Here is a 21017-nt window from a genome sequence, read left to right as displayed (position 1 = left end):
GAGGATGTCTTGCTATTCTATTTCATGGATGGATGTACAGCATGGGTGTGGCAAGAATTACAACGTTGCGGAGTCAAAAATGTAGATGAGGCAATTGCGGTTGTCGAATCTTTGATGGAGTTCCAAATGAGTACGGAGTTGCAAGCAAGGACTTTCAAACCAACAAAAGGGAATTTTGGCAGAGGCGGAGGCGATATGCGAAAAGATAAGCAACAGAGTAAGCTGAATTGGAGGCCAAATTCCAAAGTCGATTACAAATCCGGTGGCAACAAACCAACTACTTGGCGGAAGGAGTATGATAATAAAAAGAGAGGTAATTTTGCTCCTCGTAGTTGCTTCATTTGCAAAGGGCCACATCTCATGCGGGATTGCCCTAAACTTGGATCCTTGGCCTCTATTACGGAGACTCAACCGGAGGCTTCCCATGGCATGGAGGAACGTGCAAGTCACATGGGTTCAATTCAACTTTTCAATGCTTTGAATGCCAAAACCATTCTGGGGGCGAACGGAGAAAAAGGATTGATGTTCGTACTTGCCGAAATCAATGGACGGCAAACACGGGCATTAGTTGATACCGAAGCCTCACACAATTTCATCACGGAGGATGAAGCCCGAAAGCTTGGATTGAACATTCACCATGGAGGTGGATTGATGAAGACGGTAAATGCAATCGCAAGGCCATTAGCGGGCCTAGTTCGAGGAGCGAAACTACGGTTGGGTTCGTGGCATGGACCCGTTGATATCTCTGTGGCCCCGATGGATGATTTCAAGCTAGTATTGGGCTTGGATTTCTTAAGGAAGGTTAATGCCATTCCTATGCCTTCCTTTGGTTCGATGTGCATCTTGAAGAAGGGATCATCATGTATGACTCCTACCGTTTCCACGGGGACGGAAACGCGACAACTTTTGGCTATGCAATTAGCGAAAGGATGGAAGAAGGGTGAGCCGACATTCATTGCTCAATTGTCGGTAGCAACTGAAGTCACTACTAATAATGATGATTTTTCGGATGTTATTACCAAGGTTCTTGAGGAAAATAAGGATGTGATGCCCAAGGAGTTGCCAAGGAAACTCCTGCCTAGGAGGGAAGTTGATCATCGCATTGAGTTAGAGCCAGGAGCCAAACCCCTGGCCATGGCACCTTATCGCATGGCACCCCCGGAGTTAGAGGAACTTCAAAAACAACTTACGGAGCTTGTGGATACGGGAAATATTAGACCATCCAAAGCTTCCTATGGCGCCCCGGTGTTATTCCAAAAGAAGCCGAACAGGACATTAAGGATGTGCGTTGATTACCGGGCACTAAACAAGGTGACAATGAAAAATAAATATCCTAGTCCATTGATTGTGGATTTATTTGATGGAATTGGTAGCGCTAAATTCTACACCAAGGTTGATTTGCAAAAAGGCAACTATTAAGTTCGGATTGTGGAAGGAGATGAGCATAAAACTACTTGCATTACTCGGTATGGTTCCTATGAATGGCTTGTCATGCCATTCGGTTTGACAAATGCCCCGGCCACCTTTTGTACCTTGATGAACAAGATATTTTATCCATACTTGGATAAGTTCGTGGTGGTTTATCTTGATGATATTGTCATCTATAGCACACGTTGGAGGAACATGTTGAGCACTTGAAAATAATCTTCCAAGTGTTGCGGGAAAATGAATTGTACATCAAGAAGGAGAAATGTTCATTTGCTAAAAAAGAGGTGAATTTCTTAGGACATATCATCGGGCATTTTCACTTGAAAATGGATGGAGCCAAAGTAAAAGCAATCAATAAGTGGGAGCCACCTACTAAGGTGACGGAGTTGCAGTCTTTCCTTGGATTGGTAAATTACTACCGACGTTTCATTAAAGGCTACTCATCTAGAGCGGCCCCTTTGACGGACTTGCTCAAAAAGTCTCAAGGATTGGAGTGGACCGTGAAATGTCAAAGAGCCTTTGATGATTTATGGGCGTCGGTCATGTCGGAGCCGGTGTTGGCCTTACCGAATTTCAACAAAAGTTTTGAAGTTCAAACTGATGCATCGGATTTTGCTATTGGAGGTGTGCTCATGCAAGAAGGTCATCCTATTGCCTTCGAGAGCCGCAAGTTGAATGACACGGAGCGGAGTTACACAGTGCAAGAAAAAGAAATGACAGCCATTGTGCATTGCCTACGGGTATGGCGTCATTATCTTTTGGGTTCCGGTTTTGTAATCAAGACGGACAACATGGCTACAAGTTACTTCCGATCACAAAAGCAGTTGAGCCCGAAGCAAGCTAGATGGCAAGATTTCTTAGCGGAGTTTGATTATGTGATGGAATACAAACCTGGAAAGGTGAATGTAGTGGCGGATGCACTTAGCCGGAAGGTGTTAAGCTACGGGTACCTTGTTAGAGGAAATTAAACAAGGATTGGAGCATGACCCCATGGCGAAAACATTGATGCAAGCCACCTGAGAAGAAAAAACAAGGCGATTTTGGATTGACAATGGGTTGCTATACACCACTGGGCAACAGGTATTTATGCCTAAGTGGAGAAATTTGCGCGTGATGTGATTCGGGGATGTCATGACACCAAGTGGGCTGGACATCCCGGGATAGATCGGACATTAGCTTTGATTGTACGAGCATATTATTGGCCACAAATGAGGGATCAAGTTGAGACATATGTCTAGACATATCTTGTGTGCCAACAAGACAAAGTGGAGAATAAATTACCGGCGGAACTTCTTGATCCTCTTCTTGTTCCGGATCAACCATGGGACATGGTCACCATGGATTTCATTAGTACCTTGCCAAATTTCGAAGGGTTCGGATCAATAATTGTTGTTGTTGATCGATTTTCTAAGTATGCTGCTTTCATTCCAGCCCCTAAGGATTGCACTGCGGAGGAGAGGGCAGGGTTATTTTTCAAAAATGTTGTGAAGTATTGGGGGCTGACGAAGCATAGTGTAAGTGATCGGAATCCCCGCTTCACGGGGAAATTGTGGACGAAGTTGTTTAAACTCCTTGGATCGGATTTGCACTTTTCAAGTAGTTTTCACCCGCAGACGGATGGACAAACGGAGCGGGTGAACGCATTGTTAGAGTGTTATCTTCGGCACTTTGTTAGTGCTAATCAATGGGATTGGGCGAAGTTGATGGACATAGCCCAATTTTCCTACAACTTGTAGAAAAGTGAATCTACGGGACATAATCCATTTGAGCTTACAACAAGGCGACAACCGACAACGCCCCACACATTATCTACGGTTGCTAATTCTAACTGAAGTCCCGGAGCAATCAAAATGGCTAAGTCATGGGGAGATCATGTGGACTTAACAAGATCTTGCTTGGAGAAAGCCCGAAAGCGAATGAAGAGACGGGCTGATAAGAGACGAAGACCATTAGAATTCAACATTGGAGATCAAGTACTTGTGAAAGTGTTGGCTCAACAATTCAAAACCTACTTGGTTAGAAAATATGAAGGTCTGTTTCCCATCCTAGCAAAGGTTGGAAGAGTTTCCTACCGACTAGATCTTCCAAGCACTTTAAAGATCCACCCGATTTTTCATGTGAGCATGTTGAAGCCAATAGGCCGGACTTGGAGGATCCAGGGAGAAACATATCAAAGAGAGTGCCTCCCATCATCACAAAATCTTTTGAGAAAGATGTTGAATCCATTTTGGCTGATCGAGTGGTGAGACGGAGAGGTGTTCCCCCTTGCACTCAATACTTAATCAAATGGAAGGGATTGCCCGAGTCCGAAGCTACTTAGGAAAATGAGGGAGATCTATGACAATTTGAATCCGAGTTTTGGAACTACATGGCAACGAGGGTGTCGCCAAATTCGGTGGGGGAGTGACTTACGCCCCACGCTGTTGCGCTCGATCCGTCCCGATAGCGGTCTCAAAACAGCGTGGACAGCACGCTTCAGTAGGACGGAACAGCTTGCGATAGGGGATGCAGGCGGATTGTTTTGGGCAGAATGCAGGCTGCCTAAATCGTGCAGTTTTCCAGCACGTTAATGAGGTTTTTTCTAAGTCCTGACTCAACCATTTTGAGAGGAAAAATACATGAACCTGTAGCGGGATATCTTGGGGATGCAAGTGGGCAATTTGCACAACTTGTCCACTTGTGCCACTTGCAAGATATTATCAAAGATGCAAGCTAAGCACGAGTTGACAAAGATAATATCAAAGATACATGCTAAGACCGAGTTGGCGCCAACTTGCAAGGAAAGTTGTTAGCTTATCCACTTGACGACAACTAAGAATGAGTTGTAACCAACTAAGCACGAGTTGTGACCAACCAAGTATGGGTTGTAAAGTAAATGCAACTTGATCTTAAGGAGGTTTAAATTTTGCCTATAAATAGAGATGAAAGTCTCATTTGTAAATTATGTAGAGTAAAGTGAGTTTATTCATTAGAGAGAGTGTAAAGTTTTCCCTTTCATTTATACAAAGAAAATTTCCCAACCTTACTTGTTTTCCATATATCCCTTACTTCAAAATTCATTTCTCAAGTGGGTATAATTTAGCCTCATTGGTTAAATTATTTGTGAGCGTGAAAAGGCTGACTTAACATTTTCTCGTGAGGTGTGGAAATTGTCAAGCCTTAAGGCCGCACGGTTCTAGTTGTTCGGGTGTAACGAAACTAGGTCCGTGACAGCGCGCTAAAGAGCAAAAACAAGACACTAATGTTATATAAATATAGTTAATTTGCACTGCCTAATAAATATATTATTATAAAAGGATATTGGTAGCGCATAATATATACCAAAGTTGCTGCAATCTACCTTTATTTGAAAGGAAAATGATACTTGTACATTCCAAGGTATACATTCGGGTGCACATCCTATCACATATAGAATCATCCTATTTGAAAAGATTATTTCGATTGTACTGCTTCTTAATTTCTTTCAAATATATCTTTTTATGGTCAATGCCATACAACTACATTGTCATGCTAGTACAATGTACTTTTCATGTTCTCATAGCACATACTAAGTGGAATTTATGGCCCAAAAAAAAAAAAAAAATGCACACTAATGTTATATGAATACAGTTAGCCCCCCCCCCCCTCCTTTTTGGAAATGAAAATGGGTGGAATGGTATTTTTTTTGAAAAATGAGTGGTTGAAAAAGAAGAATTTTTTTCGATTTATGCGTAATATTATTTTATGAAAGAATGTGGTTGAAAATAAGAGAGAGAAAAATGAAATGTAATAAAATGAAAATTAATGACATTCAAACAAGGGCTTAATTGGCACTACAAAATATATTATTATAGAGCCTTTGCGAAATAGTTCATATTATTTGTTGAAGAAATTGCATCCAAAGGTAAATATAATATTCTTACATGTTAACTCGATGTATGCACAACTGTTAAACATCTTTTCTTTTTGGATTTCGTCGGATATGATAAATAAAAGAGGAAACTTCACAAAATGTCCATTTTTATCTAGTCATTTGCAAAAATGTACTATTGCAAAAATGTCTAATTTGGAAGAATTTAGACCAAAATACCCTTATTAAAAATTTATAATTTCACATAGAAAAAAAAAGACATTTTTGCAATATTGTTATTGACCAATAAAATTTTGACACATAACCTACCATATTTATTTCAAAAAGTATACATGTCAAATCAGAATAAATACTATATTTTTTATTGATTCAGAAATGTTGATAACGACATTTTTAAATGTAGAGAAATGTCATTCTAGACAAATAAAACGATGTTCAAATATCGAGAATAACATATGAAATGTCGAGAAACATTATTTTAATATAACTTTTCATGGAAGCCACTTCTCAAAATTCGTGACAAATTAATAAAAAAATCAAATGTCGAGAACGACATTTAAAATGTCGAGAATATCATTTCAAAATGTAGTTTTTCATTAAGGGCATAATAGACAAGTTGACACTAAATTCAAATGAGTGGACAATTTTCAACTCATACCCTTAAAATTGAACATTTTTAAAAATGCCCCTAAATAAAATTCATAAGAGTATTTTTTTTTTTTTTCCTAAGATTCAATGTGTCTGAAATTGATGCATGATCTATAGTATTCACTTAATTGGTTTATATATGAAAAGGTGCTATTATTCGTACTCTAATTGGAAAAAATTATTTGACAGGTAAGAATTAATTTTAATATATTTTTAATTAATATAGAGTACAAAATTGAAGTTTTTGCATCTAATACATGTTTGATTTGATCGACATTGTTTATAATTCAAATACTTATGCTTGTGTTGATTTTCAATAGTTGATATGCATGTTTGTTTAGTATGTGTGACCAAAAAATAATAATAATAATAAATTGTATTTTAAGTGTAAACCATGCGCCTCATTGCAGATGAATAATGAACTTTCGGTGTATAAAATCAAAAAGCTTATCCAATTTGTTTTATCACATTCTTCGGATTGCATATTGCAAACAATCATCGACCTAACTTGAGTTGAAATAGTTTTCGAGAGAGTCATAAATCCAAGCATGTAGTCAATTATCAAGAACTCTCTAAAGGAAAAATCAAATGATGATGAAAATTAATGATATTAAATTCTTATATTTTATGTGATATATGAAGTCTCGTCACTCTCTATTCGCAACGTTACTTGCTCAAATTTTTGTTATAAGCATAATTTCCAAAATTGAAAATAAAGACTATGTCTTCACCGATGTACGCAAGTCCATATTCCAACTTTTAATGATTATTGTATGGCAGTTGGAATAATAATACAACCATTTATTGTTCATAATGTAACAAAATCAACTATTAGACGTTATTTGCTGTACCTTTAATATGCGAAAATCTTATTTCAATTGTGTGAAAATGTAATTTCACCTACAATAATTGTATGTATCGATCACAATAGATTCGTAAATGTATTCTTCACAATAAAATATTCTACACGTAAATTCATAACTTTTTTCCTACTTTTAATCACACATTTTTTAAAATTACTATTTCAAAATTAATTTTTCTCAAAAAAAAAAATCATTTTAATGGTGGTCAAACGGGGTCAAATGTTATTCTAATTATAATTGACTTAGGATCATAAACCAAATGTTTTTCCATCTTAAGATTTTTCTTATGTATATTCAACCCACAACAATGCAAAAGCTCGGCTCGACTCGGAAAAAAAAAAAAAAAAAACCATGAACCATTTTTACTTGAACCGCGCCCGAGTTTCAAGTTTCAACTTGCGAGCTAGCTCAACTCAATTTGTTGACATCCTTAAGCATTGCCGATATCTACCATCCAAACAATTGGTACATAAAACATTTTTTATCCCACTGACAATTTATTAAAAAGACAGTATTTGATAGTCCAAATTCTTTTACAATTACTTATGTTATTTTTTTTTTTTTTCAGTTTGGTAGTTTTTTCCCCGTGATTTTCAAACAAGGTTTTTAATGAGACAGGATGTGTATGAAGATTATTGTAGAAAAAATTTTATATTGAAATGACAATTGTACTCTTGCAACCCTAACTCTTATCTATAGGTATAATTTTTTTATTATTCTCTTTTCTCTTTAATTTATCACACAAATAATTGTTCAATTAAGCAATTATAGGTTTTGACAAATGCTATACTAGCAGTCTTGATCAAAAATTAAATTCATCAAGTAGGTGAAAAAAAAAAAAAAATGAACAAAGTACCAAATAAAAATAAAAATAATGCAAAATGCAACTTAACAAATTTTGTATGCACAAATGAAATGGACCTAAATTAAATCGAATAAATCACGTAAAGTGGTGAGCTTTTCCAGGTTAAACCCAGTTCCCATTTTTGCAAATTGAAAATTTCTATTAGTGGAAACGTAGCAAGAAAATTTATACTAACAAAAAAATAATAATAATAAACATCACTGTCACATACTAATATAAATAGCTGCCTTATTGCTCAGGTTCAGTAGCCTAAAACTCAAAACAAACTTATCTGGAACTGTAGAAATATATCCCTTACTGACGCATGAATGCTGTTGACCATTGATCCCCGATCTCACTTAAAATATGTTTACAGCCTATCTCATCTACATACCAAGTCGGGTTTGAAAGCTCAACTCGATCTCGTGACCGTCGTAATTTTAATAAACATAATGATTGCAAATTCCTTACACCTTGTCAATCACCCAATCAGTCAGACACACTTAGAAGAAATAACGTCAACACCGTCCAAACCCACGACTTAGCTACTATAGCTACCTATCCTGAAGCGGACTATATTTTTTTGATAAAAAGGGAATAATTACGATTTAATGAGAGTCGACCTCAGTAGCCAATCAAATAAGAGATCGGTGGCACACAAATCAAGCTCAGCATTATGAATGATCCGATTGACAAGACATAATTCCATAAGAATTAGACTTAATTCACTCTATAAAAAGAAAATGATGGTCCCCTCCAAGGGCCACAACAATAAATTTATTTATTATTATTATTTTTTTTTACCATGATTGTCCGGGGCAACTTACGCACACCTCTACTAATTCCACGAAGCACTGAAGTTTAAAGCCGAATATTCACCTCAGTAGCCCTGAGGGGACAAGGGACCACAACAATAATTATATAAAAAGGCAATTCACTCCCAAAAAAAAAAATAATAATAATAATAATACTTATAACCTCCATTATCAAGAAAAAGTGCTTGTCTTCTTAAAAGTTGGCTCAAAATCGTGATTAGCAAGTTTTGACGTCAACAAATGCATCGATGGAAATAAATGAAGCAATGTATTCAATACTACTACAAAAAAAAAAAAAAACCAATGGAATTGCTTTTGATACACTTTGATTGCAGTTTATTTGTGCAATAGGCAATCTGGTGAATTTCATATTAATAGTTGCTTCAATAGCATGCATCTAACTATTTACAGTATAAACAAGAAAATGATAGCACAACCAAGCGAAAGGTGTAGCTTTTTTTGTACAACCTAGTGTAGATTCATATCTCAATTAGAAGGTCTTAGATAGAGAGCTCTTGAGCTAATAGCCCGTCATGCGAGCCTCCCACTGGGGCCCACTATGCCAAAAGCGAGAGAAAATGAACTCTCCCTTGTGTTTCAAAAGAGTCCTTTCTTTCAAGCTTAAGAAAAAAAGGACCCTCTGTTTTCTTCATTTTCTTTTTGAGAAATAACCGAAATGAATGAATTTCTCCGAAAAAAAATTTTTAGTAATGAATACTCATATAGTCTATTTGCAAAGCTAATTGACAAGGAAGGTCCAATCATCAAATATATATCATAAAAAGCATAAGAATCAAATTTTTTAGACAGCAAAGGCAAACCTAAGTCAAGATTGTGCCCCAAGATCGTAAAAGAACTGGATGGCTCAGGCTAAATTAGACACATAATTTCAGGGACACAGGCACATCAATTCCTCTCTCTTCATAAAAACTAGTAATTGAAAAGAGTAACCATCAAAAAATTATATGGGAACAGACAACTAATGGCAATACAAACGAAAATAATCAAAGCATATCTGTGAATACATATTATAGACAACAAGTATACGGAAATTTTTGCTCAAAGTCTTGCAAGAATTACCTAAGAACATTCATGATCCAACCCTTGAGCGAAGCTCATCTTAGAATGAGTTCATTTCCAGACAATAAGTCCTTCTTTTCATCAACATCCTTGCTGCGGTCCCGAATGGCTCCTCGAGTTTTGAGGCAACCCAATTTCCTTCTGAACCGATCACCTCCTTTGGCTGTTCACTGGGCCTGACTGCAACCAGAGTTGCCCCTTTCAAGACCATTCCATTGGGTAATTCCAAAAGAGAGGCGTACCACAGCTGCATTTTGAGAGATGGAACCAAAGTCCTATTAGAAGCGGAGGCTAATAAAGGCTTCACCCTCAGCTCCTCCAATTGGTCCTTATTCATCGACAACACCCCTTGCCCATCGGCATCAGTCAAAACCAAACTGTCCAACTTCCTGTGCTCTGCTATTATTGGCTGCAGCATGTAATGACTTGCTGAAGCAGAAATTAAGGAGCTTACTGTCCACTTCGCGTAAAACGACTCGGGTATGTTCCCATTATCGTCCTCAGCTTCATTATCATTATTAACATTGCAAGCACTCGAACACGCACTGTTTGCGGCCGTAATAACAGCAGAAGCTCTAAGAATGACACAATTATCTAGCGTGGGCCCAAACTCTGCCTTCCACTTAATCAAAACACCGTTGTCAATCCCAGGCTCCCCACCAGGTAATTCTATTCTGAGGCACCTAAAAAAAAAAACCAATGGAATTGCTTTTGATACACTTTGATTGCAGTTTATTTGTGCAATAGGCAATCTGGTGAATTTCATATTTATAGTTGCTTCAATAGCATGCATCTAACTATTTACAGTATAAACAAGAAAATGATAGCACAACCAAGCGAAAGGTGTAGCTTTTTTTGTACAACCTAGTGTAGATTCATATCTCAATTAGAAGGTCTTAGATAGAGAGCTCTTGAGCTAATAGCCCGTCATGCGAGCCTCCCACTGGGGCCCACTATGCCAAAGGCGAGAGAAAATGAACTCTTCCTTGTGTTTCAAAAGAGTTTCAAAAGAATCCTTTCTTTCAAGCTTAAGAAAAAAAGGACCCTCTGTTTTCTTCATTTTCTTTTTGAGAAAATAACCGAAATGAATGAATTTCTCCGAAACAAAATTTTTAGTAATGAATACTCATATAGTCTATTTGCAAAGCTAATTGACAAGGAAGGTCCAATCATCAAATATATATCATAAAAAGCATAAGAATCAAATTTTTTAGACAGCAAAGGCAAACCTAAGTCAAGATTGTGCCCCAAGATCGTAAAAGAACTGGATGGCTCAGGCTAAATTAGACACATAATTTCAGGGACACAGGCACATCAATTCCTCTCTCTTCATAAAAACTAGTAATTGAAAAGAGTAACCATCAAAAAATTATATGGGAACAGACAACTAATGGCAATACAAACGAAAATAATCAAAGCATATCTGTGAATACATATTATAGACAACAAGTATACGGAAATTTTTGCTCAAAGTCTTGCAAGAATTACCTAAGAACATTCATGATCCAACCCTTGAGAACACTACTTCTCCAATTGTGTTAAAGCAAACTATTCATGTGAACACTAGTGATAGAAATCCTCCCAGGTTTGCAAATCGAATCAAAAAATGTTTTTATTCCTCTGATTTTCCATCCAATTCGCGTTGCGAAGAGAAAATAGAAGGTGAACGGGCAACAAAGGACTAATAGAATGAGTTCATTTCCAGACAATAAGTCCTTCTTTTCATCAACATCCTTGCTGCGGTCCCGAATGGCTCCTCGAGTTTTGAGGCAACCCAATTTCCTTCTGAACCGATCACCTCCTTTGGCTGTTCACTGGGCCTGACTGCAACCAGAGTTGCCCCTTTCAAGACCATTCCATTGGGTAATTCCAAAAGAGAGGCGTACCACAGCTGCATTTTGAGAGATGGAACCAAAGTCCTATTAGAAGCGGAGGCTAATAAAGGCTTCACCCTCAGCTCCTCCAATTGGTCCTTATTCATCGACAACACCCCTTGCCCATCGGCATCAGTCAAAACCAAACTGTCCAACTTCCTGTGCTCTGCTATTATTGGCTGCAGCATGTAATGACTTGCTGAAGCAGAAATTAAGGAGCTTACTGTCCACTTCGCGTAAAACGACTCGGGTATGTTCCCATTATCATCCTCAGCTTCATTATCATTATTAACATTGCAAGCACTCGAACACGCACTGTTTGCGGCCGTAATAACAGCAGAAGCTCTAAGAATGACACAATTATCTAGCGTGGACCCAAACTCTGCCTTCCACTTAATCAAAACACCGTTGTCAATCCCAGGCTCCCCACCAGGTAATTCTATTCTGAGGCACCTGATTTCCTTAAAAAATTTCAGGACTTGAGTAGGGGAATGGTGGCTCAGCACGCTATTCTGATCAAAACCAAGGTCCAAACCTCCAGCATCGGATGAACGTGGACGGGACCTGCCTGAAGCGGGGGCGGCAGAGGAAGAAGAACAATCATCGGAATTTACGCAATCAACGCGAACGACGACGCTGTCGACCAAGGGAACAAGGGAGTGGAAGCGCCTAGAAACGACGCAGCATCGACCCAACGCCTTGACATCACCAATACTGTTGAAGATCAAGAGAAGAAGAGAATCAGGCAGCCTATCAAAGTGATCGATCTCTTCTAGGTTATTCTTTTTGCTCAGATCTGACATTGTAGAACCCATCTTTACAAACGACTATAATGTATGAATCTCTGTATCTTGATACTTATATAGGTGGATAATCATCAACGGGTTTTGTGGATGAAGAAGATGACGAGGAAAATGGTGGAGATTCGGACACTGAGAGAGGACGCGTTGCAGGGGCGGCTGAGCTGAGATATGTGGAGTTTGGTACTTTCGTATAGTTGATTATTTTCAAGTACACCGAGGGTATATTACAAAATTCTTCCCATTGTTTACCCAAAGTAGAAATTCTGTCCCCAATCAACTTTTCCTCAAGTTTGTGTCCCAACCTTTGAGAAATTAGCAAAGCCCGTCCATCTTCCCACTTTCTATCAACTTTTACATGCATATTGTTCAACCACTAGATCCTCATATTTTATAAACATATATTGAAAATGTATAACTAAATACATAAAATTAAGTAGAAAATGTTTTTTCTTGTCAATCAAAACCTAGCCATCATTGTTGTCATCATCGGCGATGGTGGCATTGTCGTCGTTGTCGTCACCATTGAGATATCAAACCATAGCTTGCAACCACATTTTTCAACTAGATAGACACCTACGTGGATCGCTTCGACTCAATAATCCAATTATATATGATCAAATTTTCCTTCAGAGCACACCATCACCTTGCCACAACCACTATCAACTCATCATTGCAAGTTCTCTACCACCACCTATCAGCATCCAATGACACTGTGACGAAAGATTCGAACACTACTTCTCCAATTGTGTTAAAGCAAACTATTCATGTGAACACTAGTGATAGAAATCCTCCCAGGTTTGCAAATCGAATCGAAAAATGTTTTTATTCCTCTGATTTTCCATCCAATTCGCGTTGCGAAGAGAAAATAGAAGGTGAACGGGCAACAAAGGACTAGCTTTGCTAATTTCTCAAATGGTTGGAGAAAGACTTGCCGAAAAATTGTTGGTGACAGGATTGCTACTTTGGCTAAAGGTTAGGGACTAAATTGCAATGTACTCTTAGGGTTTGGGGAATTGGGTCAAATTGATTCCAGTCTAACTCAAGATAAGAATGAGTAGTGTATTTCTTGAGGTTGTAGCAAGTTCATGGGAAAGGACATTTTGTCTATTTTCATTTTCTAATGTAAACTAGCTATAGAGGGGGTAAAATTTTGCAGGAGAAGTAGAGGAAATAGAGGGTGAAAGATAAAGATAAAGTAAGAAAAAGTTCCAAACGGAAACCAAAGAAAAAGTGAGAAATCACAAGAACCCGATGGAGGAAACTAGGGAATCGATAAAATAAACCACAACAAAGTTCGCCATGGTCCCAAAAACTCGGGTTTTACCAAGTTTCCATGTAGCAGTTTCTGCTGCTCTTAGAAGTGTTCTTCAAACACAAATGACACGAACATTTCTACAAGAGGGACAAAAATAACAGCTTAGTAGGGACGGAGCAACATGGGATCATGTGGGGTCAAATGACCCCACAAATTTATGGATTTTTTTCCTAAGAACCTAACAACTACCCACTCCAACTGCAAATTGCCAAACCCAATTAATTTCCCAATAGTAGCCCATTCCCCACACTTGTGAAAAGTCCAAATCCAATCACCTATATCCATAAGGACCATATCCATAAATATAATCCCATTCCCATTATCCATTTACTAATTTGCCCAAATCCAATTATCCAATCCAACTTAAATAATCAGTTTCAATATTCCCAAATCAAATCCCATTTTTCCCAAAGCACAAACTAGACGCGAGTTTTCTCCCACTTTCTAACTTTCCAATTTTCTCTTCGTGACTTCGCCATTGGCCCTCCACCGTCGGTCTTCCCTCAGCGGCTCAGCCCTTGGCCCTTGCTATATAGGTTCAACTCTAGTGCTACTCAACTACAGATTACTGTGAAAATTTGAAAAAGGTATGTTAATGTAGGGGTTGGGTTTGTATGTTTAAAATTGATGAATTGAAATTGGATGAAAATGTTAAATATTAATTATTCACTGATTTGGTATGATATAATGGAAGTATGAATTTTTTTTATTTTATTTATGTTATTTATTTATTTATTTTTTTTTTACAATTTGGGAAAAATCATTTAAATTACAATTTCAAATTTTCAATGTAGTAGAGCCGCCGAGCTACTGGAAAAGTGGAAATATTACTATATTAGAATCCATTCTCAAAACTCAAAAATAAAATATCAATTCCAATTCCAAGTAATGGCTTTCTGTAACTTGGTGATTTAGAATTGTTTATAGAATTCGACTAACTTTTTTTATTATGAATTTAATGTTATATTTTGATGAAAAATGAAATATGGTATTTATTTATTTATCTATGTGTTTAATTTATTTTTTTAACAATCATAGAGAAATATTTTAAACGAAAATCCGTATGCTCGAGTAGAGAGTAAATTATTCTTGAAATGAGTGCTAAAAAACAAGATGGCTAGGAAGAATTAGATACTGGGAGTTAAAGAGATGTTCGGTATAGAATTGATTTAGCATAACTGCCTTTGGATCCTAGATTAAGAATTCCAATTGGGAATTATAATGTTAATATTCAGGATAAAATCCAAAGAGCATACGTACAAATGGATCCATGTCAGCCAGGAAATCACTTGTGTCCATAGAAAGAACTTGGAGATTCGTCGTTAAGACGATTTAAAACTTCTTGATTTAATGATTTTTCTGATTGGTTGGGATGCAGTATAGCAAAAGATGCCCTATTTTTCTTTTGTTGTTTTCTTTTCAAACCAAATAGTGAAGAACATGGTGGTGGTGATTCTTTTGTTGATGAAGGGTTCTCAAATTGGAAAAATAAATGAAGGTTTCAAACTAATGTTGAGAAAACTAGTAGTGCACACAACTGAACGTGGATTAAATATGATGCTTTTGTGAATCAGAAACAAAATATTGAGTGTGTTCTCTTTAAGAAGTCAAAAAGAACAAAAGATGAGTATCGAATTCGTTTGAATGCGTCAATTGATTGTGTTCAATTGCTTCTACAATAAGGGCTTTCATTTCGTGGACATGATGAATCTCAGATTCAAGAAATCAAAAAAAAATTCTTGAAATTTTGCAGTGATTATGTGATTATAATAAAGAGATTAAGGATATTTGTTTAAGTAATGCTCCTGAAAACCTTGAATTAACATTACCTAAAATTCAAAAGAATATTGTGAGTGTTATTGCATTTGAAACACTGGATGTTATTGTGAAGGATATTGGTGATGGGTTATTTTTCATTCTTGATGATGAATCTCATGATGTATCAGCGAATGAGCAAATGTTAATTGTTCTACGTTATATGAATCAGAAAGGAAAAGTAACGAAATGTTTTATCGAAGTTGAACATGTCTCTAGTACCACAGCTCTCTCAGATAAGGATTCTATTGATCACTTATTCTCTAGATTGAACTTAAGTATATATAGTTTAAGATATCAAGGTTATGATGGGGCAAGCAATATGCGAAGTGAGTACAATGGTCTTGGCACTTGAAGAGCAACATATATTGTTGATATGTGCACTCATGTAGATTTTGATGGGTTACGAGGTCTTAATGATCTTACAAAAAAGTTGGTTGCGATGAAAAACATGAGGTGTATCCATAGTTTACAGACTTGTAACATTGGCGTTAATTCTTCCAGGTGCTACTGCTACAGTAGAAAGAGTATTTTTTGCAATGAAAATTGTCAATAATCGACTGCGTAATCGGATGGGAGAACAATAGCTAAGTGATAGTTTGGTTGCATCTAGTGAGAGTGATGTACTTGACAATATTGATAACGATGTAATTATACGATATTTTCAGAGTATGAAAATGTGTAGGCTACAATTGTAGTAGCATATGGTTTTATTTTCGTTAATAATATGTTGTTCGAAAAATTTTTGAATTTTCATTTTTGACCTTACAGTTCGAAATGTCTGGGTCCTTGAAGCTTAGGATATACAAAAATTAGTGATAGGCTGCAATATCAAGCTACAAATACCTGAAAAAGATATCCACAATTGCTTAACAAATAGTATCTTAGTATAGTGTGGAGTTAAAAAAAGTTATCAGCATCTTAGGGATAATAATTATATTGCTATTATCAATTTATGACACTGCTGGACCTGAAGAAAATGAGGATATGACATTGAGGTTACCCTCTGTTCCAAATCATATAACTATTACTTATCAAATCCTAAGGATTACAATTTAGGTGTATTCATTGTAGAGTACATCGATAAGCATACATTTAAATTACATTCTCGATAAGTTGTTTAAGGAATAATACAAGGATATATAGTGAAATACCTAGGACTCCAGAGGCGCATGAGATTAAAAACTTGTTTGTTCTAGGAAGTCATAAGAGATCAAAAAATCAGTATTAATGCCCGAATAAATTGGCGTTGGCATAAATTTCAGGTTCAAGTCAAAGCTAATGATGTATACTTATCAAGCAAGAATATTCAAATCTTTGGGAGATAATTCTCAGAGCATTGCAGCTCATTAGATGGTACACCCAAGGAAGAGATCTTGGCCAAGTACTAATGCATCAATACGATAGAAGCAGATGAAAAGGCAAGAGGGAGGAATGCGAATACTAAAGATTATTGATCTACGAGTTTGAAAATAAATTCAACATCAAATTCATTAAGATAGCATTGTTGGAATTAGATGAGAAAAGGTTATAATGAAATAAAACACTGTAAAAGCAAATAAATTATCTCATTAACTTGAAGCCACAGAAAATGAACAGATCCTATCACGCAACACAGATGGAACCTATACTGTTGGAAAGAGAACACTCTATTCAACCTCCAGAAGCATCTTCATTGAGTTTTCTAAAGAAGAAACTAGAGTTCAATAGAAGCCCATAAAATAATTACTCTGACTTCGTTGTGGAAACCTAAAGGAGCTAGAGAAGAGAAATGGTTGAAGAATGATCTGATACTCAATAGGTGGGAAGTATCAGCGTGATTTCAACTGCAGGCTGCTGATATTAGAGCCACAAGATTGTCTCAGGAGGATTTGGAGTCTAAAAACTCTATCGCTGCTCTAGATATCTGGAAGACCATATGTTCGTGTAAGAATGCAAATTCCTATCTCTACAAAGCATGGAATTTCCATTCATGAAGCCACAAAATTTGTCAAAACGTACTAAAGCTTTAATAGATTAAGTTATTACAATGAAGTTTCAATGTTAATACACCATGTTTTACACATCATCATTATCTTATCTAGAGTTAGAAGAAAAATGAAAGTTTGGAATATTTAGTTCTCTAAGCATGATTTGCTCCGTTTCTCGCATCTCAACCCTATGATATTTTTTTCCTCTTTAAAGACTTACAATGAGATCGTCAATCCTTTCATTGTTCTCTTCTATAATATTTCATGCAATAGCTAGCTCTAACTTTAAATTACTCATCTCTTCATCACATACAAATATTCAACGTCTAGGTGAATTGTGTGTAGCAAGAACATATGAAGCAGGTTGTCTAGGACTAACCCATAAACACGGCCTTTAAATGGACTGTTGATAGTATCGATCCGTGAATCCTGATCAAACTCGGGCTCATCACCCCTAACGTTAAAGTAAAAGTAGTTATCGTTATACTTACTAAATGAACAAACTATAAAGTGCTTAAATTCTAGTTGTACTTACATGAACTCTGTTTGATTTTTTATCAACGAAATCGCCAAGTCTATTATTCTTTCTGTGGACATGATTGAAAAACTCTAATTGAGACATTCGATGGTCCATATTCTTCTCGTGATAATATGCAACCAATTAATCACAATCAGTTAAAATATAAATGAACTTTTAAATAAAATGAGAAAAATATACCTATCTATTCTTAGTAGTCGCCTCTTCATTTCACTTCTCAATTAACTACAATTATTCCAATAAGAGACTATGTGTGAAGAGAGAGGCATTGATTTCGCAAACTTATAAGAGATAGCTTCTCTTCACATCAACATATATAAAACTCTAGACACCTTGAAGTTTGCAATACATTACAACAAAAAAGTTAACTCATATCCTGTTATCGTAAAATGTAATTTTTCTTTTTAAACCTTAGCTTCGTAATTGAGGTATTCCTCCTCAAGACTTCTTGTTGGGTTTAGTATTTTGGAATGATCATTTTCAACATTAGAAGCCTGTAATACGATTTTTAAAATTTTAAGCAAGCTGCCGAAGTAGAAATAGTTTAAGCAATCCAACAAAAGGAAGTACCCTTCAGTTAAACTCTTCAAATTCTCCACATATTTTTCAATACGATCAATACAAGGTCTCAACTCATTCTGCATCTTATATTTTTAACGAAACAAGGTCATTATAAAAGAGAGAGAGTTCACAGGGCCATTCATAAGAATTAGAAAGGATATTCTATAGAAAAAAGTGTCATTCTAATGAGGAAGTTGAATGAGCACCATATAAGCCGAAAGCAAGAAGCCTTCATGGGTCTGTTAGGTTTAATGCCTCAAATTGGGTTGAAATCTTGGAAGATCACGTTTGGCTTGAATTTGGAAAGAAATTAAATTACATCCAAGATTTTTTCCTTTTACGCAGTTTAACCTAATTCTAGTATATTTTCTTACCTTTTAAAATTTCATTAGGTTTATGAACGTGGCCTTTAAATTAGAGACTCCTTTATTAGTTTTAGATGAAACATTATTGTTATTTTGTATTATTCTCTCCATATTGTCGGTTTAATAAATTTCATCGTTCCTTTGCTTAGTTTCTCTTTTTCTACTTTATTTTAATCTTATTTTTGTGGTGCGATCTTGAATATTTCATAATTGTCATTAATCTCAATCTTGCATTGCCTTTGGGATCAACAAGTGGCATCAGAACACGGGTTGCAGGTTCTTCGTGATTTGGTTGAGATTTTTCAAGCATGAATTCATTGAAGTATGAAATTCCGCTTCTGGATCGCAATACAAGATTTTCGCTATGGCAAGTAAAGGTGAGGGCAGTGTTGACGCAGATGGATCTTGACGATACTTTGCTAGATCTTGAGAGGATACCGGAAAATTTGTCTATGGAGGAGAAACAACAAAGGGATCAAAAGGCTCTAGCGCAGATTCATCTTCACTTATCCAACAATATTCTACATGATGCTTGAAGGAAAAGACGACTGCTACTTTAAGGGTCAAGCTGGAGCACTTGTGCATGACAAAAAGTCTGACGAGCAAACTGACTCTAAAGCAGAAGCTGTATTCCCATCACATGGCGGAAGGAGGGTCACTGTAGGACCATCTTGCTATGTTCAAGGAGATTGTTACAGATTTGGAGACGTTGGAGGTAAAATATGATGAAGAGGATTTGGCCTTGATCTTGTTGTGTTCGCCACCCAGTTCTTTTTCGTCGTTTCATGATACTATATTATATAGTCGTGACACGCTGACCATTGAGGAGGTATATGACGCCCTGTTCTCAAAGGAGAAGATGGAGCTGTTGGTTGGAGATTTTACGGGTGGGGATGCTCTGGTTACTCATGGTAATCGACGGAGTGGTAGATTGAAGGTGAGGTACAACAATGTATATTGTTATTACAACAAGAGGAAATGACACATTAATAAAAATTACAACAAGTTGCAGGGTAAACGTGATTACATGCAAATCATGCGGGGCAATCGGATAACGAGACTAACATTATTGAGAATTTTCGGATGATGGATCTGATTGGGAATCTAAACCTGAGGAGTGGATTCTGTATGTTCGTATCATATGTGTCCAAATAGGACTTTATTTCAAACATATGAGACGGTGAAGTAAGGTGGAGTTGTCATGGAAAACAACCAATGTTGCCAAGTTGCAGGAATCGATCGGGTCAGATTGAGGCTACAAGATGGGACGGTGAGGACACTTGATCAGGGTCGCTATGTTCCAAACTTGACAAAGAATCTTATATCGTTGAGTACCCTGGATGCAAAAGGGTATAAATTCTGTGGTGGAGGTAGAGTCTTGAAGGTTCGAAAAGGTGTCCGGGTTGTACTAGAGGAACGAAAAAGTCTCAGTTGTACATCGTGCAGGGAAATGCAGAACTAGTTAAGAGACATTTGAACAAGTTCAGTTTGGTACAGTACCTCTTGTAGCAAGCTTTGAGTTGGTTAAGAACACTGTTAGGGAGAGCGTTGGTGATTCTGCTTTGTCACCAATTTCAGCAGATACACTGTGTTCAGTTGTTAGGGTTGGACTCATGGAGCGTAGGTACGGTGGTGTCAATAATTTCTGGAATGCTTTAGGGGACATTGAATGTAACAGTTCTAGCAAGGGGCCTTCTGATCCAGCATGTGGTATGATTACTGCTACAGGGTGTGCTTCGACCCTATTTAGTCAACAGAAATTCCTTGGTGAAATTTTGGGAACCCAGGATTTGGATTCGGGTACAGAGGACGATGGTTTGGTGATGGAGATTTTTGTTACTGTATTGAGAAGATTGGCCAATTCATTTCGAAGCAGACAGATTTGAAATTTTGGAGTTTTGTTCGTTGCACCGAAATTTTGAGTCAAGGTGTAGATTGTTAGATTTAATGCCTCAAAATTGGGTTGAAATTTTGGAAGATCACGTTTGACTTGAATTTAGAAAGAAATCAAATTACATCCAAGATTTTTCCCTTTTACGCGGTTTAACCTAATTCTAGTATATTTTATGACCTTTTAGGACTCCATTAGGTTTATGAACGTGGCCTATAAATTAGAGACTCATTTGTCAGTTTTAGAAGAAGTATTATTGTTATCCTGTATTATTCTCTTCATAGTGTCGGTTTAATAAATTTTATCATTCTTCTGCTTAGTTTTTCTTTTTCTCTTTTACTTTAATCTTGTTTTCAT

The 21017-nt window shown here is 36.7% G+C and overlaps 1 protein-coding gene across 2 annotated transcripts; it reads right to left on the bottom strand.

Moving 5' to 3' along the window:
* Positions 1–9202: 9202 nt before the first annotated feature.
* Positions 9203–12397, bottom strand: LOC111412242 (F-box protein At5g46170-like). Of its 2 annotated transcripts, none has more exons than XM_023043091.1 (2): positions 11223–12397; positions 9203–9578 (listed from the first exon to the last, which is right to left on the bottom strand). In XM_023043091.1, the coding sequence occupies exons 1-2, from the start codon at positions 12215–12217 to the stop codon at positions 9569–9571; spliced, it is 1005 nt and encodes a 334-aa protein (XP_022898859.1). In that variant the 5' UTR covers positions 12218–12397; the 3' UTR covers positions 9203–9568. The 2 variants fall into 2 exon arrangements, with proteins under 2 accessions (XP_022898859.1, XP_022898860.1); XM_023043092.1 differs by having other exon boundaries at positions 9203–10211; positions 11856–12397.
* Between the last annotated feature and the right edge of the window lie 8620 nt (positions 12398–21017).

Source organism: Olea europaea, chromosome 16 (genome assembly GCF_002742605.1).
Source record: "Olea europaea var. sylvestris chromosome 16, O_europaea_v1, whole genome shotgun sequence".
NCBI lineage: Eukaryota > Viridiplantae > Streptophyta > Magnoliopsida > Lamiales > Oleaceae > Olea > Olea europaea.
This window is presented reverse-complemented; position numbering and strand designations above follow the sequence as displayed.